Source organism: Scomber scombrus, chromosome 8, assembly GCF_963691925.1.
Source record: "Scomber scombrus chromosome 8, fScoSco1.1, whole genome shotgun sequence".
NCBI classification, from domain to species: Eukaryota; Metazoa; Chordata; class Actinopteri; order Scombriformes; family Scombridae; genus Scomber; species Scomber scombrus.
The window spans coordinates 9,969,016-9,985,988 of record NC_084977.1 but is presented as its reverse complement, the minus strand read 5'-3'; the positions used below and the strand labels follow the sequence as shown (position 1 = coordinate 9,985,988).

Below are 16,973 nucleotides of genomic sequence, written 5' to 3'. Positions count from 1 at the left end.
GTTTGGAAGCAATGGTTTGTAGTTTTCAGAGGCCGGGCAAATCTTCTTACAGGAAATATCTTAACAATGAGAAGCTGAAGAGAGGGCAGACGGTGAATGGCGAGAGACGTGAAAGAAAGCATCAAATGAGGAAAAGATGTGAGTAAAACCACAAGGGGACAAGGGGAGGATAAAGAAGAGCAGGAGCTCCTGGGAAACTAATAGTGACAGAAAAAGACAAACTATGAAGAAGAAAAAAGGATCAAGTGTTCTCAATTATAACGCTCTTTTTGTTCCCTTGAAATTGATCTAAATAATCTTGTGTATCTAATGCAGATGATTGCTTTTTCTGAGGATTTATTCTCTACTTCCTCTGACTACTGATATATCCATCTCTCTCATTGGAGGCAGAATCTCAGCCAGATAGGGTTAGTGTGTACGTGTGAGTGTGTGTGTTTGACTGACTAATGCTGGTTGGCATAAGATTCACACTTCTCGTTTCTCATTTCATTTTTATATGACTCATGTAACTGCTGCTATGCCTGGAATCTGAAGTCACCTAGTGTGAGCCCCTGACAGAGGACCAAAACATCCTCTGCTGCCAGTGTGGGTGTGTCTGCACAGGCAGAGAGGATAAAAATGTGCTCTCATGCACACATATAGCCTCCAGTATAGTGTGACATGGATTCTTTTTTTCAGCTTGCATATGGCGGGACAATGTCTTGACCAGAGGCAAACTTAAACCTCTTGTTTTCAGTTATTGCAAGGAGCTGTAACATTTTACGGCCACTTCTCCAGCCAGACCTTTGATTTCACTATGAATGCAGGCCTTTCACCGCAGCTATAACATCATTTAAACAAGTGTTGAGTATACAACTTCTCTCCTTTTCATCTTTAAAGCTTAAAATAAAGCCGTCAACCCTGCTGTGTGCACCAACAAGGCCCCCTGTCATTAATCAATGAAATTTAAGACCCCTGTAGACCAGTTTAATTTCTGCTCTCTCTGAAGGGTGGGGCAGTGTTGGCTGATGAGAGGGCGTAGCTGTCAGTTTGTGTTTGTGTCCACTGTCCAGTGAGGGCGAGAGCTGCGAGTCTGTCAGAATAATAACACTTCACAGGCTCAGGTCCCTCCGAGTTTAGTGCCATCTTGGGACTCCACAACTGCCAGTGAAATTTCAGGGCCAATAAAATGCTCGAGTAATGAGAGAGGATAAAAGAAAGCACAGGACTTCCCTGGCTCTGAGAATATCCAAAGTGGTCAAGAGTGGAGGGGTATGATGACAATTTGTTTTTCCCCTCAACATCTCCAGGCATTCCATCTTTCCATCAACTCTTCAACCTTCCTTCTGTTTCTCCATCTTTACTCCTCTTTTCGGTGTCCCTCCTCCCAAGAGGACTGTGACCAGTTCAAACCAGATCAGACCAGAGAGCTGCCCTTTAAAATCACTTTATTTCAGAGCAAAAAAACAGGATCCGTATTGTCAGTCTTCCAATGCAATGCCAGAGTATTTTACATCATTACAGAATCAATATTTACAGCTAAAATAAATTACGTTAAAAAATAATAAAATGACAACTTATTGTACAGTTATTCCAGACACAATGACACCTATGTTTGTTTCACAGCTCAACTTTTAACTTGCATCACTTGAATTACCCCCTCTTTAAGCATAATGTAACAGCACAGAGAGATCAACGCTCCTGCTTTTACACCTTCAGTGGCGACTGGGTACACCGGCATTCAAACAAAGCATCACATTGAGCATTCGGCAAAAATAAGAACTTCAAAACATTGGAACAAAGAGACAGAAGCCGTATCAAACCAAAGAGAACCATCTGCAGAGTGAGAGACAGTTTAATGTCACTGGCAGGAAAGTAGGACAGCCGTGACCAAACCGGCCCAGAGCTCAGCACACCCAGGGAGGAAGGTGAGAGGTTTAGAGTGCAGTCTGGAGAGGAAACATTCATAACCTGGATGTTTTGGTTTGACATGGTCCTGCTATACAGTATAACAAGCTATCAAGAGGCAGACAGACATTGACGGCGGTGATTTATGAAGTTGAATAATGTGAGAAAGCAGGATGTTGTCAGAACAGATGTTCACCTCTAGTCCCTTTTTGTGATCATCTGAACTGCTGAGCATACCTGATAAGTAAAATCAGTTTTCTGTCAAAAAAAAAAAAAAGCCTCTCTGATGATAAAAGGAAGTCACCTTTGACTACAGGTTCGCAGATGAACCTCAGATTGTTCCCTTGCCTTGTGCCGGGCAAAGAAAATGTGCTTGTGTTCACAAACTGTTCCCTTTTAAAGATTCTCATCCTTTGTGTTTCAGCACAAGAGAGAGGACACGTGGAATGATGGGTAAACATCTGAGGCTCATCTGCTGGATGTTACAGCCCATTTATATAGTATAAGGCTGCAGCAGCACATTCAGATCAGTTGAACTAAGAGCGTGGATTCCCTGCCTTTACAGTGTCTATATATAATGATGGAAATAAAATGCAGGACCTGGAGTTTCCCCGTTGTCAAGGCAAAGCCAGGGCCCTACACGTGATATGTATCATGGAATGGAGCACTCCTTCACATTGACTAGAGGGCCGAGAGTCAGCGTTTTCTACCAAACAGCCCTAATGGCGTTAAAATATTTCCACAGTTTTTCTCCTGTGTCCCTGTTCTGCAGCTTAATTTCAAACCAGGAATCAAAAACAAACCTTTAGTACTGATCTCAGAGCAGATGTTTGTGAAAATGCCAGCGATAAGATCTGTACTAAGGGCGAGCCGAGGCCAGATCCTAGCGGGCACACGGGCTGACACGGAGGAGGGTGTGGGAGGGTGGCTGGCGCCCCCTAGCTGGAGTGGAGAACTGTGTGCAGAGTAGATAGAGAGGAAGAAGAAGAGGAGGAAAGTTCTTCCACACCCTCCTCGTCGGACACTAGCGATATCGCAGAATCACTGGAACTGAAAGAGAAACAAAGAGGAGGACGGGTATTAAATACATGTTATGTAAATGAAACGTATTCTGGTGTGTTTTGACTGATACTCACTGATAATAATCAGCAGGAGAGCAACCACGACCAAGGCAATAATCATCTTCATCTGTGTAAGACATGACACACGTTAAACACAGTCATCATCATACTGAATTAGACATGTTAAGGTGTGTCGCTCTCACACATACACACAGACACACAGACACACAGATAGTTCACCTTCATGTCTCTCCACCACATCCTCCTGTGCAGCTGTTTGGCTCGGCTACTGAAGGCAGATGCATTGTCCGATAAGCTTTCTGTAACAGAGCAGATAACGACACGTGAGGAGAAAAATTTAAGTAGAAAAGGGGGAGAAGAAAAAAAAATCTATTAATGACAACAACAACAAAAAAAGCTAATTCGTGTTTTTACTTTGAATTTTGGATAGGGTGACTTAAACTGTCTGGCTCTGTGTTGTGCATGTGCAATAATAATATGTCGGGAGTTATGTAAGTCTTTACCTCTGCTGAGAATGAATAGATTCTCACTGTACTGGAGTGAGATGACGAATAACAAGTTGCCAGATGTATACACAACAGAACAAAAACATATTTCCTCCAACTTCCTCCCTTCTGTCCCCAGACTGCTCGCCCACACTGCTCTCTGTCTCTTGGATACTGTTGTTAACTTGCTGTTTAGGCGCGTTAACAGGAAGGTTACAGCTCTCTAGTGTTCAGCACTCGCCTTGTCCAAAGCCCCTGTCCCCCCCTTAGAGGCTTTGTGTCTGTCATGTGTCTGCTCTCTCCTCGTCCATGTGCCTGTTTACGACCTTTCGCTACAACAAAGAGAAACTGTCAGGCGAGGCTCCTGAGAAGATGCTTGTTAAGCTCGAGGAATTTAACGACAGGTTACCTGCACATGGGTCAGAGAATGAGCTGCTATTATATCACTCACATGAAAAAGGACTACACGCACTTCAGAGACACGCAATCCGCCACACGTATGTCCACAGACCTACAAGTACAGCAACACTCGCGTACACAAAACACAGGCACACAAATGTGTTCCAGATGTGCGTCATTGTCTTGGTTGGCTGGTTGACGTGACAGTGAGAAGCAGTTACACAACATCTGCGTGGATGTCAGAGGGAGCAGATGCACTGGCACTTCGGGCCTCATCGCTACATCCGTGGAGGAGAGAATAAAAAGAGGAAGACCAGTGTGTGTCTTGATGAAGGCCTAGCATATGTGGAGTTGTGTAAGGACGGGAGTTAAACACGTTTCACACACCTGCTCGATATAGACTGAGTAAAAGAGTGTGATACCTCTTAAAAGCTTTCACACACACACACACACACACACACACACCTGGTAAAACACTGAATCTAGACCTGGATTAACAATTTTATACTAAGTATATTTACAGGCAGGCACCCGCTACGACACACTGGGGGTCCCATGAGAGTAAACTGGTACAAAGTTGTAGACTTTAGGTTTTCACTAATAAAAATAGTGTTGCACATGTTCGTGTCACATGGCAGCATGTGCAGACTCTAACCACAGATTTTTGATAACAGTAATGTTGAGAGAATCGCTAAACCGGCATTACAAGTCGATTAAAGTACATTCAGGATCTGGGTCTTGTTAACAACTGTTTTAGTTTAAATTGGATGCAAATTGCAGACATTTGTTCCATTAACATGAATAAATAATCTTAAATACATAAATGTCAGCAATCCACACAGAGCAGCGTGTACACCATCTGTAAGCTGCTTGTGGAAACTAAACAGTAGAACAAACACGACCAGTTAAACACTCCCTGTAGAGTTTGTGTTGATGTCATTTTACTTCTATAAATCAACAGAACACACGTTGTGCACATGTGGACACAAACACATGGCACACGTGTCCCTGTGTGACTCACCTGACTTGTCCTGCAGGTCATCGAGACGCTCGCCCCTCTCTATCACCTTGGAGATGTTCTCCTGCATCACATCAATCACCTCATCGACCTGCGACTGCACCCTGATGATGGAAGTGGATGTGAGACACAGAATCGTAAAAACAAGACAATAAATTATGAATTATGAAGGGAAAATATGGTTAAGTATTTTTTGGGGGGGTAACCAAGTCTTCTTCTAATATCCTCTCCTCTCTGTGTAGCCTTGCAGTTACAGTTGGCAGACAATGAAATACCGATCAGATCGTGTTCAGCCACCCTGAAACTGCCTGCACCTGTTCAGCATCTGCAGAATTATGCTTGCTTTATTCACGCTACTCATACCTGAGCTGGCATGGTTGCTGCAGATTACCCTTCAGTCACTTACATTTAAGATTCATTCTTAGCTAAACATCTTGGAGGGGTGCAGGTTCAGAGGTAATGAGAAGTTTGGCAAAGAAATAAAAAGGCGGAGAGACTCACAAGGGAGAAGATCTGATACAAGACAAAAAAATGTCTCTGGTCACATTTTCCAGCACTGTCAAACTAATTGTCTCAGACAAGCAACTGCAAGAAATCAGTCTTACAGTTCACGCATGTTGAAGTTGGTAATACTAATCCATCACTTAAAAATACCAAATTAGGAACACACACATAGACATAAACAAACTTTAAAGACCGGACCTCGGTTCATGTTCAGAGAGACAGAGGTGACGAGCTTAAGGCCTGTGAACACATCATTCCTGGACTCTGTAACGATGGCATCCAGTTTCATGTGCCTGGACAACAGTGACAAACTATAAAGTATGGACAGAGTGTGGTGAAACAACTACGGGTACCAGACTGTCTCAACAATGACCTCCTCTGTTCTCTGGCTGTCTCTGGCTGGAGGTTAATGTGGAAACAGACTGGAGAAGGACCGGGGCGTCCCAGAGAGGTTACACAATATTGTGCACATGACAGCCTCTCTTACACAATCGGCTAACAACCTGCAGATTTTGGTAAACATGACAAGCCACAGTTACATAACACCAACACCAAAACTTGAGTGTGCTGGTAATACAATGCTGACAATGTGTTTGTACTTACTGCTTGATTTTGTCATTCTGAGGTCCAAATCTGGGTCCTGTTGGCCCTCTCCTAGAAAACAAGCAGTAATGAAATCAGTGTTACTAATTTAATACATGAATACTTAACTTCAACATTTTTTACTGTGCTATTTCTGACTGTGTGTGCAATGCATTTACGGTCTGAATAAGAATGATTGTTCTTCAACTCCTCTACTGTATAAAATGCTCTTTTTAATACATTTTATTCTAACAGACAACGTTTCTGAACTTCATATGTTCACACACAAACTCACAGGAAAAAGTCCTCCTCTTCATCAGAGTCCTCTTCCAGCAGGTTCCTCTATAAAAGATGAAAAAAGGTCAGAGGTCAGATAAGAGTAAGCTCAGGGTCTTGACTGACAGCTGTCTCTTGAACAACCTGTGAGGGAGCCTGTAGTAAAAAAAAAAGAAGGGAAATTCCTTCACCGATGTACACACCAGTCCACACTTTGCTTTGTGAGGTCCATCAATAGCTTAAAATAGAGATTCACAAGCAACAATTCCCCTTGAAGCGTCAGGCTACATTTGACGATTTTGGTTACGTGACAACGTTTGATATAGGTGATGATCCCTGTTACTGTTTCCTTCAATGTGGACAAAGACCATGTTTAAAAGGCCAGAAAATAAATATGGTAGCATCCAGATTTGTTAAGGGAGAAGCTTTTGCATCTTGTCAGTTGAAAAGCCCAGTTATAAAAACTAGTTTCCCTGCACTCAGCTCTGAAAAAAGACATGATGTCATGTTTGATGAAGGCAGCCAATACATATTGATGATAACGATTACAAACTGTAAACAGTGTATAAAAGTACCATGACAGATTGTAGTCTGGTGGTTATAATGTCCTAAAAATTGTGATGAAATACACTTTAATAATAATAATTACATAATAATAATAATAACATTTTACATTTCCACAGTTCAGCAGTTTTTCTATTGGCTGACCGCAGCTGAACAAAGGTGAACTGGAGTCAGCTGGACATTGCACCAAAACAGGAAACACACACTTAAATTTGTCCATCGGTCTGGCTTCAATAGACGTGAATGGGAAACAGACCGAATATTTTTCACTTCTTGTAATCACACCATAATACTCCTACACATTCTAGTTTGCACAGAGACCAAAAACAGACCTGAATATATTTTGATAATAGATCCGAGAGAGCTTTCTGGAAACTTAAAGAAGATTATGTAACAAAAGTACTGCCATGTATGAATCACTGATGGCTTTTATAGGGGCAGAAAGTGCCCAGCATAAAATGCTATTCATAGAGAATTAGTGAGACAGCTGCATTAAATTCTCACAGGAGTATCAAGCCAGGAGGAGACGGTCTGTTTCTCACTGGAAGGTAGGCACTGCTGGAAAAGAAAGGCCTTCATCCAGAGAACAGATTATCTAAAGATGGCATCATCTTTAGATAATAATGGCTGCAGTATGTTTTTCCATGAGTTTATTCACTAAAATTCTTCCATGTTTGTGTAGTCAAATCCAAGGGTTACAGTGTTTTTGAGTGAATCCACAATCACTCAATAATAGTGATCACATTCTAACATCGATGACATAATGCCGCTAAGGGAGGTCAACCTATGGATATGCTGGTGCTGGTAGGTAGACAGCTGCAAGCCGATGCCGTGCGGATGAAGATATTTTGTTTGACAGTAAATACACGTTCACCTGCAAAGAACCAAGCTGAGGCAAAGGTCCCATATGATCATAAAGAACTTTATAAGCTGAGGTTCTAACGTTCTCCTTCTTTCCACTGGTTAGGATGGGAGATGTGAAGAAAAAAGTTAGCTATTATCACAGGACAGGAGGTAGAGCGCTTATGGTGGAATGAGGTACTTTTTATGCAAGTCTCCCAGTAAGCTTTGATCCCAGTTCAATAAACAGAAAACAGGATTAGAAGGAAACAGAGGACTGAATACAGTAAAGAAAAAGAGGGAGGTCAAAGAAGGTGGAGATGGGAACAGATGATCACTTTGATGAGGACCAGACATTTGGCCACAGGAGATTCTTCGCTTTACATTCTTATTTATCTTCTCTGTTTTTCCAGTTATTCTATTAGTCTGTTAGTTCGTCTGATAAACAGAGAGTCTTACGGCAAAATCCACATCTGGTTTAAACTACAATAGTTGTTCTAAATGAAATCTAACCCTTTATCCACATTACAACACACTGAATTGAATTTCTGAAATCGATCACATGCTTCTCTCATCCTTCAAGCTGATTTCCGCCTCTGTTATCTGCGACTTGGTGACGGCATTAGTAATATCGACAAAAACACCACTGCTCCCTCCACCCGTGTCTCACCCTCTCGCTCCGAATGGATCCCGTGACCTCGTCATCATTGAGGTGTCGTTTAAACTTGGGGGGCATGTTGTCTTCAGGCTGCTCCTCCCGATCTGGCTCCCTCTGTAAGACAGGAAGAGGAGAAGATTGTTTAGGATGTGAGATTGTGACATTGTTGGAGAGCTCATTTAATACATGCATATATGCACCAAGGACATTACATTCCTTCACGGTTAGGTGTTACTCATGGCAGTACTTTAATATTGTGAGTAAGTGAGTAATTTAAATTGCAGGAATAACCACAGCCAGGCTACATCTGGGAACACAACATGAAGAACAAAGAACCAAGTGTACCAAAAGAGTGAATAAATCGAAACTTTGCTCGTGACTATAAAATCCCCTTAGTCAGAAATGACTGCAAAAATGTGACCGTTCATGGTCAAACGATTTGAGGAGCCCCATCACTTCCTGTAAAGCAGCCTGATTTTGTTATTAGATGTTTCTTTCATTTCCTCTGCAGTCTACTTTTCAGCTCTGGAACATGTTAAGAAAAAATGTTTTTTTCCTTTCTTGTCTGCTGTCTGTTAAAATATTTGTTTTATAACTCATATATGTACAAAGAAATGTTAAGACATCAAGCTGTCTTGATTCCTAATATTTCTGGTGTAAACAGACATTGGATCTCAATGGCTAAGACAGGAAGTGTTATCATTGCTCCACCATGTCAGATGAAATCATGCTGTTCTTCCAATTTTACACCCTCTGGTGTTGGTTTGGGTGTTAGATGTTCCAAACAGTGTGACAAAAGTACATGTGACCCTAAAGAATTACTGCAATGATTGGAGGACGGCTTGAAGTGTCAGAGAAAACAAAGCAGCCTTGCTCAGACAAACATGACCTCTCTCAATCAAACAATATAACATATACCATTGAATCCAGTTCAGTCTGACGCTGTGGCTTTGTCAGCGTCCTTTTCTGGCACTGTGGGTGGAAAAAAGGCCTTTCAATGACCAGAAGAGGAGAGGAACTTTCCAGTAAACAGAGGAGAAGAGAAGCAGGGACAGGACTCTATCTGAAGCGGCGACAGCATGAAGAGACACACAAAAGAGACAGAGGAGAAGCCAAGTCTAATATATTAGAGTGGTAGAAGGAAGCCTTTAGAAAATGTGTCTATTTTAAGAGAGTGTTGTTAAAGTTGAAATCCATAAAAAATGATGTATTGGATTAATTTCAATATCTAGATTGTGATTTGTAAACATGCACAAAAAGTGTACAGTGTGAAGTCAGATTTGGACTGATACTGCATCAAGAGAGGATTGTAAATAGTTAATGATCACAATCAATATATGGATTGCAACTTTAAGCACATACTAAGAAGAATGCAATACAATGCACACATTAAACTATTCAATTTGTAAGAGGGGAGGAAAAACATGCTTTCATTGAGTCAAGCATATCTATTTTAGCTGAGTATTTAAAGGGAGGTGATTGTTTTCTCACAATTAATAAATGTCTTTATGGTCCAAAAAGGAAGTAATTAGAGGACATGAAGCTGGCATCTCTGGCTCTTTAACTCTTACAGGAATAGTAATTATATCAAAGCCGCTGATAACTGTATTTATCTGTTTTCTTTGGACAAACTTTAAGCAAATATGTCAGAACGTGCCACATTTCCCCCTTTACATTAATACATGACAGTAAAATGATGTAAAAAGAGACCAATGCAAATGCTAATATAGCTAGCTACAAGCTAATTTAGCTTGTTAAGGCCGCTTGGTTCACTGACAAATGTAGCTAGCAAGCTAAGCTTAGGGTGCTAACGTGGCTAGCTACCTGCTGTTTTCCACAAGATCCTCGATGCTGGCGACAAACACACACACACTCAGTTATTAATCCAGTGTCTTCAGGGTTTGGGGTGGCTTCAAGGTTTTATCCGTGCATTTTAAAAGCTGTCCGGGCGATGACACAAGAATATCATCATGGATGCTAACACCGTCTGCTTGTCTTTCCTCCGTCTGAATCAGCTGACCAGGAAATGAACACAAACAGCTGGAGGAGGAGAGAGACCGCTGCAGAGGTTTGACAGAGACTGATGTTTGAGAGAGATTCCTGCAGATGTTGGAGAAAGACTGCAGCAGATGTTTGAGAGATTGCACGTTTTTAATAGCGAGCTCGGTAAATATATATTGTTTTATAGTGGTTGTTTTCTTTATGCAGCATAATATTCAATTTTCGCACAGAAATACACAACTCTCTGACACTGTGAACAAAGGCCCGTATGTGAATTGTACTGAACTCTGTTGTATTAATGTCATTTCCACAATATACACTGAAAGGTTTACATATTGATGATGTCTTTCCCTGCAAGTCAATATTTACAAATGATGAATTATGATGGATAGATTTTATATATTTGAAAGGAAAATTAATCTTAAAACAGAAATTGAGGCATTCCATTGATAAAATAATCAACAGATTGATGGTAAATGAAAATAATTGTTAGTTGCAGCCCTAATTAATATATCTGCTAACACAGACAACTGTCTCTCTGTATCATGAATTGAGGACATCAGTAACACGTTTTAGAGTTCATTTAAGTTTGGAGCACCTTTTACAGTGAAGTACTAATGTCAATGTAATTTCTAGATATTACATCCAAGTTCATTGTATTTAAATAAAAGGCTTATGGAGCAGTTTCAACATGTGTCTCATATACAATACATCCATGATCTGTCTCTAGACCACTGCATACCTCAGTTTGTCTCTCTGATTGACATCTTATAGAAAATCACACATTTAAACTGAGGTGTGTAATGCTATAAACATATATGCTTTCTGTGTATTAGTCCTGTTTTCAGTGGTGAAATGTAACAAAGTACTTAAGTGTTAAGCTACTGTATGTAAAGGATTTTGGGCTATTTTTGATTCACCATTTGTCAGAGAGGAACTGTATTTATTTGACAGCTTAACAACTGATTTAGATTGTACATACATCACCCACATTCATTAATACACCAGTAATAATACCAATAATAATATATGATACAGTAAATACTTCAAGTGACATTTTGCATTTTGAGCACTAATATGTTTGATAGTTTAAATGCATTTTGCTCTCATAATTAATTTTTCACTTTAACTTTTGAGTATTTTTTATATTATCTCCTCCTCCACTGCCTGTTTAAGGGTGGATGCATGTGCATGTCTTACTGTAGATGGCAGCAGTGCGTCTAAAGTGGCGAAACAAGAGAGGAAGAAGAAGAAAATAAACTTTTACCGGAACAGCGCGCACGTTGGATTGGTAAGCCATCTGCTTATCCTCCTGTGTTTATGGACACATGATTGTATTTTCTTGGGTCAGTGTTGTGTTTTGAAGCAGCGTATATTTGGTTATCTACAGTAGTTAAAACAGACTCTGTGTATCTTGCACAGTTGCCCGCAGAGAGATGCAGAGTGCTGGAGGCAGAGCGGATCAGGCTCATCCTCTGTTTGGAGGAGGACTGTCAGCTGTCATCCCGCACAGCTGTACAGATGTCAGTGAGCTGAGGGAGATCCCGGATAACCAGGAGGTGTTCGCCCATGCACACACCGACCAGAGCCTGATCGTGGAGCTGGTGGAGTACCAGGATCAGGTGGCAAACCAGGATGCTGCCAGGTATCACTTTGAAGACATCGCAGGCAGTAATAAAGCTTTAGATCCTGGTGCCTTTGAGGTGACCAGTGTTGTACCCCTGCCAAAGTCTGAGCTGTCCCTGTCGGAGTGCAGCTCCGCCTGGAGGCTCACCGGCACACAGTGTGTATCCAAGTTCAACGAAGAGGCCAGGAATACAGTGACCCTTCACCTCGGTCTGTTCCGTCTGCCGCAGTTCTCCACAGATGTCCTGATAACCTTCAATGACCCGCAGAGCATCAGCCCTGACAGCAGCAGTGCAGCCGCAATGGGGACGCACAGAGAGCCATGGACCGTGCAGGACTTCCAGTGCTTGTTGCAGTCTCTGACTCTGCACAACCCAGGACTGTTTGGGTAGAACAAGTGCTGCTTTCTCAGTGTGGGACTTCACCTGCTTAGTCTTTATCTATAACACAGGCACATTAAAACAAACTAGATCCACTAGAAATGTTTTGGGAACACAAATGCTTTAGATGGACCTCCTCTGAGCGGTGGATGAATAGAAACACTTCTGATCTACTTTTTCATGTTGACATTGTTCTGGCTACTAAAATGAACTGAGAGCCAAATGTTAATGGGTTCTTTGTCATAATAAATGTTTTGGATGAAAAATCTTGGACTTCTGTATACTGCCTGAGAAAGATTTATTGGCAGGTTAAAAGTTTTCAATAGTAAGCCTGCACTGTTTGGATCTAGAGACCAGATTAATATTATTAACTGATGTTATTTTTTCACTGTATGTTTGATTTAAAGGATTTACGCTGACTTTGCCTTTGCCTTCTCCGACTTACTCAAGCATTTCCTCCTTCCTGCTCATGCCTCCCTTCCTTTATTTTACTACAGTAATACTGTCACCACCCTTAAACATATACAAGTACATTAGATACAGTGGATAAAGAGAAGAGCCATCCCGCTATATGTATTTCAGAAATATTCACTGATTAACTGATCAAAATATGATGTAAAGCTCCAATCTCCATATTCTTTAAGATGAAATGATGGTAATAAAAATCCACAGATGATGGCAAAGGTCAAAGTAGAAGCGAGAAGGTGAAATGGGATTCTAAATATAACGTCTCTATGAAGCAGTTTAGATGCAGGTAATATTTATGGAGCCCTCAGTGTCTTTAAGGACTTGACTTGAGTCATAAACATTGGAAATTGAGAAGAGGGGTCCCAGCAGGAAAATGTATCAGGTCGACTGTTTCAATCATTCACCTCTGTGGCCTCATGGTGGAATAATTCATTAGCCTGAACCCTGAAAACTCTTGGAGAGACTTCAATCGACGGTGAGTTTAGTCGAAACACAAAATTTATGGAATGAAAATTGACCCTTGTTAATTGTTGCTTTGAAGATAAAACCTTCCCTTTCTTAGTCTTAGGTCATACAATACATAATTGAAGCCATTTTTCTTCAGTTACATATGCTGTTATTTGGAAGGGGAAAAAAGCATCCAAAGGTTTTAACTTGAGTCTACCGTTAAATAAGATTAATCACAGCAGTGGAATTCAGGTAAGTCTTGCATAGCAAATAAGAGGAAGCACACTCCATCTCCTCAAAGCCACATCAAATCCCTCTCATCCTCTGGTGCAATCACGATGGATTAAGATCTCATAAAGTCAGGCATCCTTTCCCGTTGTGATCCCTTTGTAGCACATTCTTTCATTAACCACAACGTCTATAGTATCACAACAGCAAACGCTCCTCCTGACTAGTCACATAAACATTGTTATTGGATCTGTTTGCAATAAAGTCTGAGAACACACTGGCCTCAGACCTGCTGTGGATCTAGGAACAGGGTTTTGGACTTGGTTCCAGTGTTATTACAGACTGGCTCCTGGGTTACTTATAGTGTAGTGGCCAATTTGGTGTGTGATAGAATGGTTTTCTCTAGATTGTTTCACTTATTCAATAATCAGAGGAGGAATAAAATCATTAGAAGCAGAAGGAAAAAGTAAATCAAAAAATGTTTTGAATGTTATATTCTCCCTATTTTATAAACAATTTTAAGGCCCTCTAATATTTTCCCAACCACCGTGGATGCCAAAATTCCCAAGATGGGAAGCAACATCTTGAAGGATGTAACTAATTGCATTAAGATTTTGCTTTAGGCTTCAATCTTTAGTATCTCTGAGATTTGTAGAATGTAAACCAAAAAAAAAAAAAAAAAAACTGTCTTCATAGGTGAACTCATTAAATATAACTGGCTATCCTATCATAATAAAGGCTTGAGCATCACAATTTAATAAGAATGTCCCGGTAAATAAATAAATAATCCCATCATGACCTTTAGACAAATTAAAGGAGTCAGGAGAGCTATAAAATAACAGCATGTCATTTTTGTGAATGATTTCCCTCTCTTTATTATCTAATATTGCACATGTAAACCTTTTTAAATTCCCTGTAATTCATACAGGCAATATGTCAGGGCCCCACTGAATGCTACAACACTGACAGTTGCTGTGTTGACTTTGTGTCACGGAGGAAGAGGATGAAGAGAGATGCCTTCATACTGCTGGTTCTGACCTGTAGTGAAGTCTGCAACACATTTCCCACGTTGCGTTTAAAAACGTGGCTGACAGGTGGAGTTCCTCCCTTCCTGACAAGTCCCTAAACAAACACAGCTTATTGCATCAGATTCATGTGGAAGCAGTCCAGCTATTTCACAACCTAGAGTTTTACTGTCAATAACTAAGTACTTAAAATTATTTGGAAACAATGAAAAATGGCAGCTGCTTCTACAGTCTTTTGCTTTTACTCAGAGGACCCGTGTATGCACACGTGACACTTTCAGTACATCTGGGAGGCATCAGTCACAGGTGTATGCATAGATCCTGTTCAGAGACTTCCTACTCCTGGGTCATTTATTAACCTGACTCCCCTGTTGTGTTTCTACGGAATACCCCAACCTTCTTTAGAAAACCCCCCCATATCCCCTACCCTCCCTCTGGACTCCAACATGAACAATTCTCTCCTTCCCTTGCCAAATCCAGGAGTTACTCAAAGCCACAGAGTGGTCTGCTGCTCTCATCAGGACCCTGGAGCGCCTCTTTTAAAAAAAAATGTTTTTAATTTATGCTCTTCTTCAAGTATATCTTTGTCAGCCCTTAGAAGCAAAATCTCAAAAGGTCATCTTTGAGTATCCACTGTGGAACAATTAAACAAATCTCGAAACAATTCCTGACATTTTTAGATATTATCTGAGAGATATTCTTAACACGCTCATTCCCTGGAAATTCTAACAGCAGGGAAATCTTCAGCCAGAATCAGAGAGGATGATTACAAATGAATGAAACGTTTATTAAAAATAAGCAACAGATATTACACAGTACTTTTTTTAATTCAGATTCTAAACGTGGATGTTGTGATCACACATCTGTTATCTGTCACCCTTCTGTAACTCCACCATGGAAGCCATCTATGCTCTGCATCTTTATATCTGATGACTTGAGGTTTAATACATTTTACTCCAGAAACGGAAGTTGGCCAAAAACTCAACCCTCCAGCTTCGTCTTCTTGTTCTGTGTTGAGAAGTGTTCAGACATGGCAGCCAGCGCCCTGTAGCGGTGAGAGATTGTGTTCTTCACCTCTTTGGGCAGCTCAGCATAGCTGCAGATGAGAGGGAAGTGATTAAAGATATGTTTTTATGCTTGGAACAATAACAGTGATAATTCATCTCAGACACACAGCATAAAGTTAAAGGGATCATCACAATTGTGCATTTTGCTGTATTATTGGAGGTCAATTTATCTGCACCCTAACATCTTGTTAACCTCTGACTCCCCCTTGTGGTATGAATAGGGTATTTCAAGCACAATCCTTGCTTACGTTTTATCATATCCCTCTGGCTGGAAACAGGGATCCCATCCAAAGTCTCGAGGTCCTCTGGGTTCCACAATGTGCCCCTTAAAATACACACATACACAAAAAAATAGACTTCAGAGAGAAGAAAATAATAAAAATATACACTTTCACAGTGTGTGTGAGAATGAGAGAGAGATGCTGACCTGTGTTATCCCTTTGAAGAGCTCTACGGGTTCGTCCTTCCCATTAGTGAATGCAAACGTGCAGAGAGCCCACGCCGATTTATCTTCATAGCCAGCAAGAAGTTTGTACAAGCCTAAAATATAACATACAACAAGAAACATCATAATTTTTCCATCCAGCTCAAAATATCACAGTAGCCATGCCATCTATTACTTACCTTCTGGCTTGAGTTTATCCAGGAACCATTTTCTACAAAACAAGGAATTACAGTTGTGATTTGTAATGCGTGTTACTACTAGTTAAGATCAGATGATGGAATAGACGTGGAAGTCAATATACTAACATATAAGGACCAGGCAAGCCTTCCAACGCCTTGAAACATAGACAGGTGTCCTCCACTATGACTGGGCCATCAACCTGAAGGAGAAAAAGCACAAACAGCAACACAGGATGAATTTCACGTGTGCAACACTTATATCCACGCTGTGTTTGCACCTGTATGATTACTGTACCTGGCGTGCAGCCTCTTTACACTTGTGTATGGAAATTTCATCTGGTTCTCCCTGGTATTCAGGCACTGGATGAGGAAACAGTAACGTGAGAAATGACTAGGATCAATGCTTTATTATCATTATTATTAGAATTAACAGTCATTCTTTCTTACTTACAGTCAATCTTTTTTGAGATTAGTTTGTAGGGAAATTTGTCTCCGAGGATCTGAATGACCTGATAAATGTGGAGGTTTTGTATTAGATTGCAGGTCGTGCTCACTGCCTCTGTTTAGCAAGACCAGTATGTAGAGACAGCAGCACAAATATCCTGTTTGAAACGGTTTAAACACAACAGCACCATCGCGTGCATACAATCTGCCTCAGACACGACATGTTTAACTCTTACCTCTTCTAGTTTTTTGGCGTTTCCAGTCACGAAAACTACAGACCTCCCAGCAGGTACAGCCATGATGACGGACAGCCGGAACACTTAACGATACCGGACCGAGTACTACCGGCTCGGCAGCGGCCAATCAAA

The 16,973-nt window shown here is 40.9% G+C and overlaps 3 protein-coding genes across 8 annotated transcripts; 1 reads left to right on the top strand and 2 right to left on the bottom strand.

Moving 5' to 3' along the window:
• Positions 1-1,420: 1,420 nt before the first annotated feature.
• vamp4 (vesicle-associated membrane protein 4) lies at positions 1,421-10,316 on the bottom strand. Of its 3 annotated transcripts, XM_062424413.1 has the most exons (9): positions 10,120-10,316; positions 9,214-9,267; positions 8,308-8,409; positions 6,253-6,299; positions 5,979-6,029; positions 4,875-4,975; positions 3,189-3,268; positions 3,024-3,075; positions 1,421-2,937 (listed from the first exon to the last, which is right to left on the bottom strand). In XM_062424413.1, exons 2-9 carry the CDS (start codon positions 9,214-9,216, stop codon positions 2,912-2,914), a joined length of 462 nt encoding a protein of 153 aa, XP_062280397.1. In that variant the 5' UTR covers positions 9,217-9,267; positions 10,120-10,316; the 3' UTR covers positions 1,421-2,911. The 3 variants fall into 3 exon arrangements, with proteins under 3 accessions (XP_062280397.1, XP_062280398.1, XP_062280399.1); XM_062424414.1 differs by lacking the exon at positions 9,214-9,267; XM_062424415.1 differs by lacking the exon at positions 9,214-9,267 and having other exon boundaries at positions 10,169-10,314.
• Positions 10,317-10,320: 4 nt separating this feature from the next.
• Positions 10,321-12,647, top strand: rangrf (RAN guanine nucleotide release factor). Of its 3 annotated transcripts, none has more exons than XM_062424411.1 (3): positions 10,321-10,461; positions 11,473-11,587; positions 11,719-12,647. In XM_062424411.1, exon 3 carries the CDS (start codon positions 11,733-11,735, stop codon positions 12,312-12,314), a length of 582 nt encoding a protein of 193 aa, XP_062280395.1. In that variant the 5' UTR covers positions 10,321-10,461; positions 11,473-11,587; positions 11,719-11,732; the 3' UTR covers positions 12,315-12,647. The 3 variants fall into 3 exon arrangements, with proteins under 3 accessions (XP_062280395.1, XP_062280394.1, XP_062280396.1); XM_062424410.1 differs by having other exon boundaries at positions 10,402-10,461; positions 11,502-11,587; XM_062424412.1 differs by lacking the exon at positions 10,321-10,461 and having other exon boundaries at positions 11,525-11,587; positions 11,729-12,647.
• A 2,564-nt stretch (positions 12,648-15,211) lies between these two features.
• itpa (inosine triphosphatase (nucleoside triphosphate pyrophosphatase)) lies at positions 15,212-16,924 on the bottom strand. Of its 2 annotated transcripts, none has more exons than XM_062424300.1 (8): positions 16,842-16,924; positions 16,613-16,670; positions 16,457-16,521; positions 16,288-16,361; positions 16,162-16,193; positions 15,965-16,077; positions 15,786-15,862; positions 15,212-15,566 (listed from the first exon to the last, which is right to left on the bottom strand). In XM_062424300.1, the coding sequence occupies exons 1-8, from the start codon at positions 16,902-16,904 to the stop codon at positions 15,452-15,454; spliced, it is 597 nt and encodes a 198-aa protein (XP_062280284.1). In that variant the 5' UTR covers positions 16,905-16,924; the 3' UTR covers positions 15,212-15,451. The 2 variants fall into 2 exon arrangements, with proteins under 2 accessions (XP_062280284.1, XP_062280285.1); XM_062424301.1 differs by having other exon boundaries at positions 15,965-16,047.
• Between the last annotated feature and the right edge of the window lie 49 nt (positions 16,925-16,973).

Bases quoted from the DNA above. Each gene is read 5' to 3' on its own strand.
- vamp4 (XM_062424413.1), bottom strand. The intron at 6,300-8,307 runs GTGAGACACGGG...CATCTTTTATAG, and splicing joins GATCCATTCGGAGCGAGAGG to AGGAACCTGCTGGAAGAGGA. The intron at 3,076-3,188 runs GTGAACTATCTG...TGTCTTACACAG, and splicing joins TGTGGTGGAGAGACATGAAG to ATGAAGATGATTATTGCCTT.
- rangrf (XM_062424411.1), top strand. From the start codon at position 11,733: ATGCAGAGTGCTGGAGGCAGAGCGGATCAGGCTCATCCTCTGTTTGGA.
- itpa (XM_062424300.1), bottom strand. From the start codon at position 16,904: ATGGCTGTACCTGCTGGGAGGTCTGTAGTTTTCGTGACTGGAAACGCC. The intron at 16,194-16,287 runs GTTAGTATATTG...CTTGTTTTGTAG, and splicing joins GGCTTGCCTGGTCCTTATAT to AAAATGGTTCCTGGATAAAC. The intron at 15,863-15,964 runs GTCAGCATCTCT...GTGTATTTTAAG, and splicing joins TCTTCAAAGGGATAACACAG to GGGCACATTGTGGAACCCAG.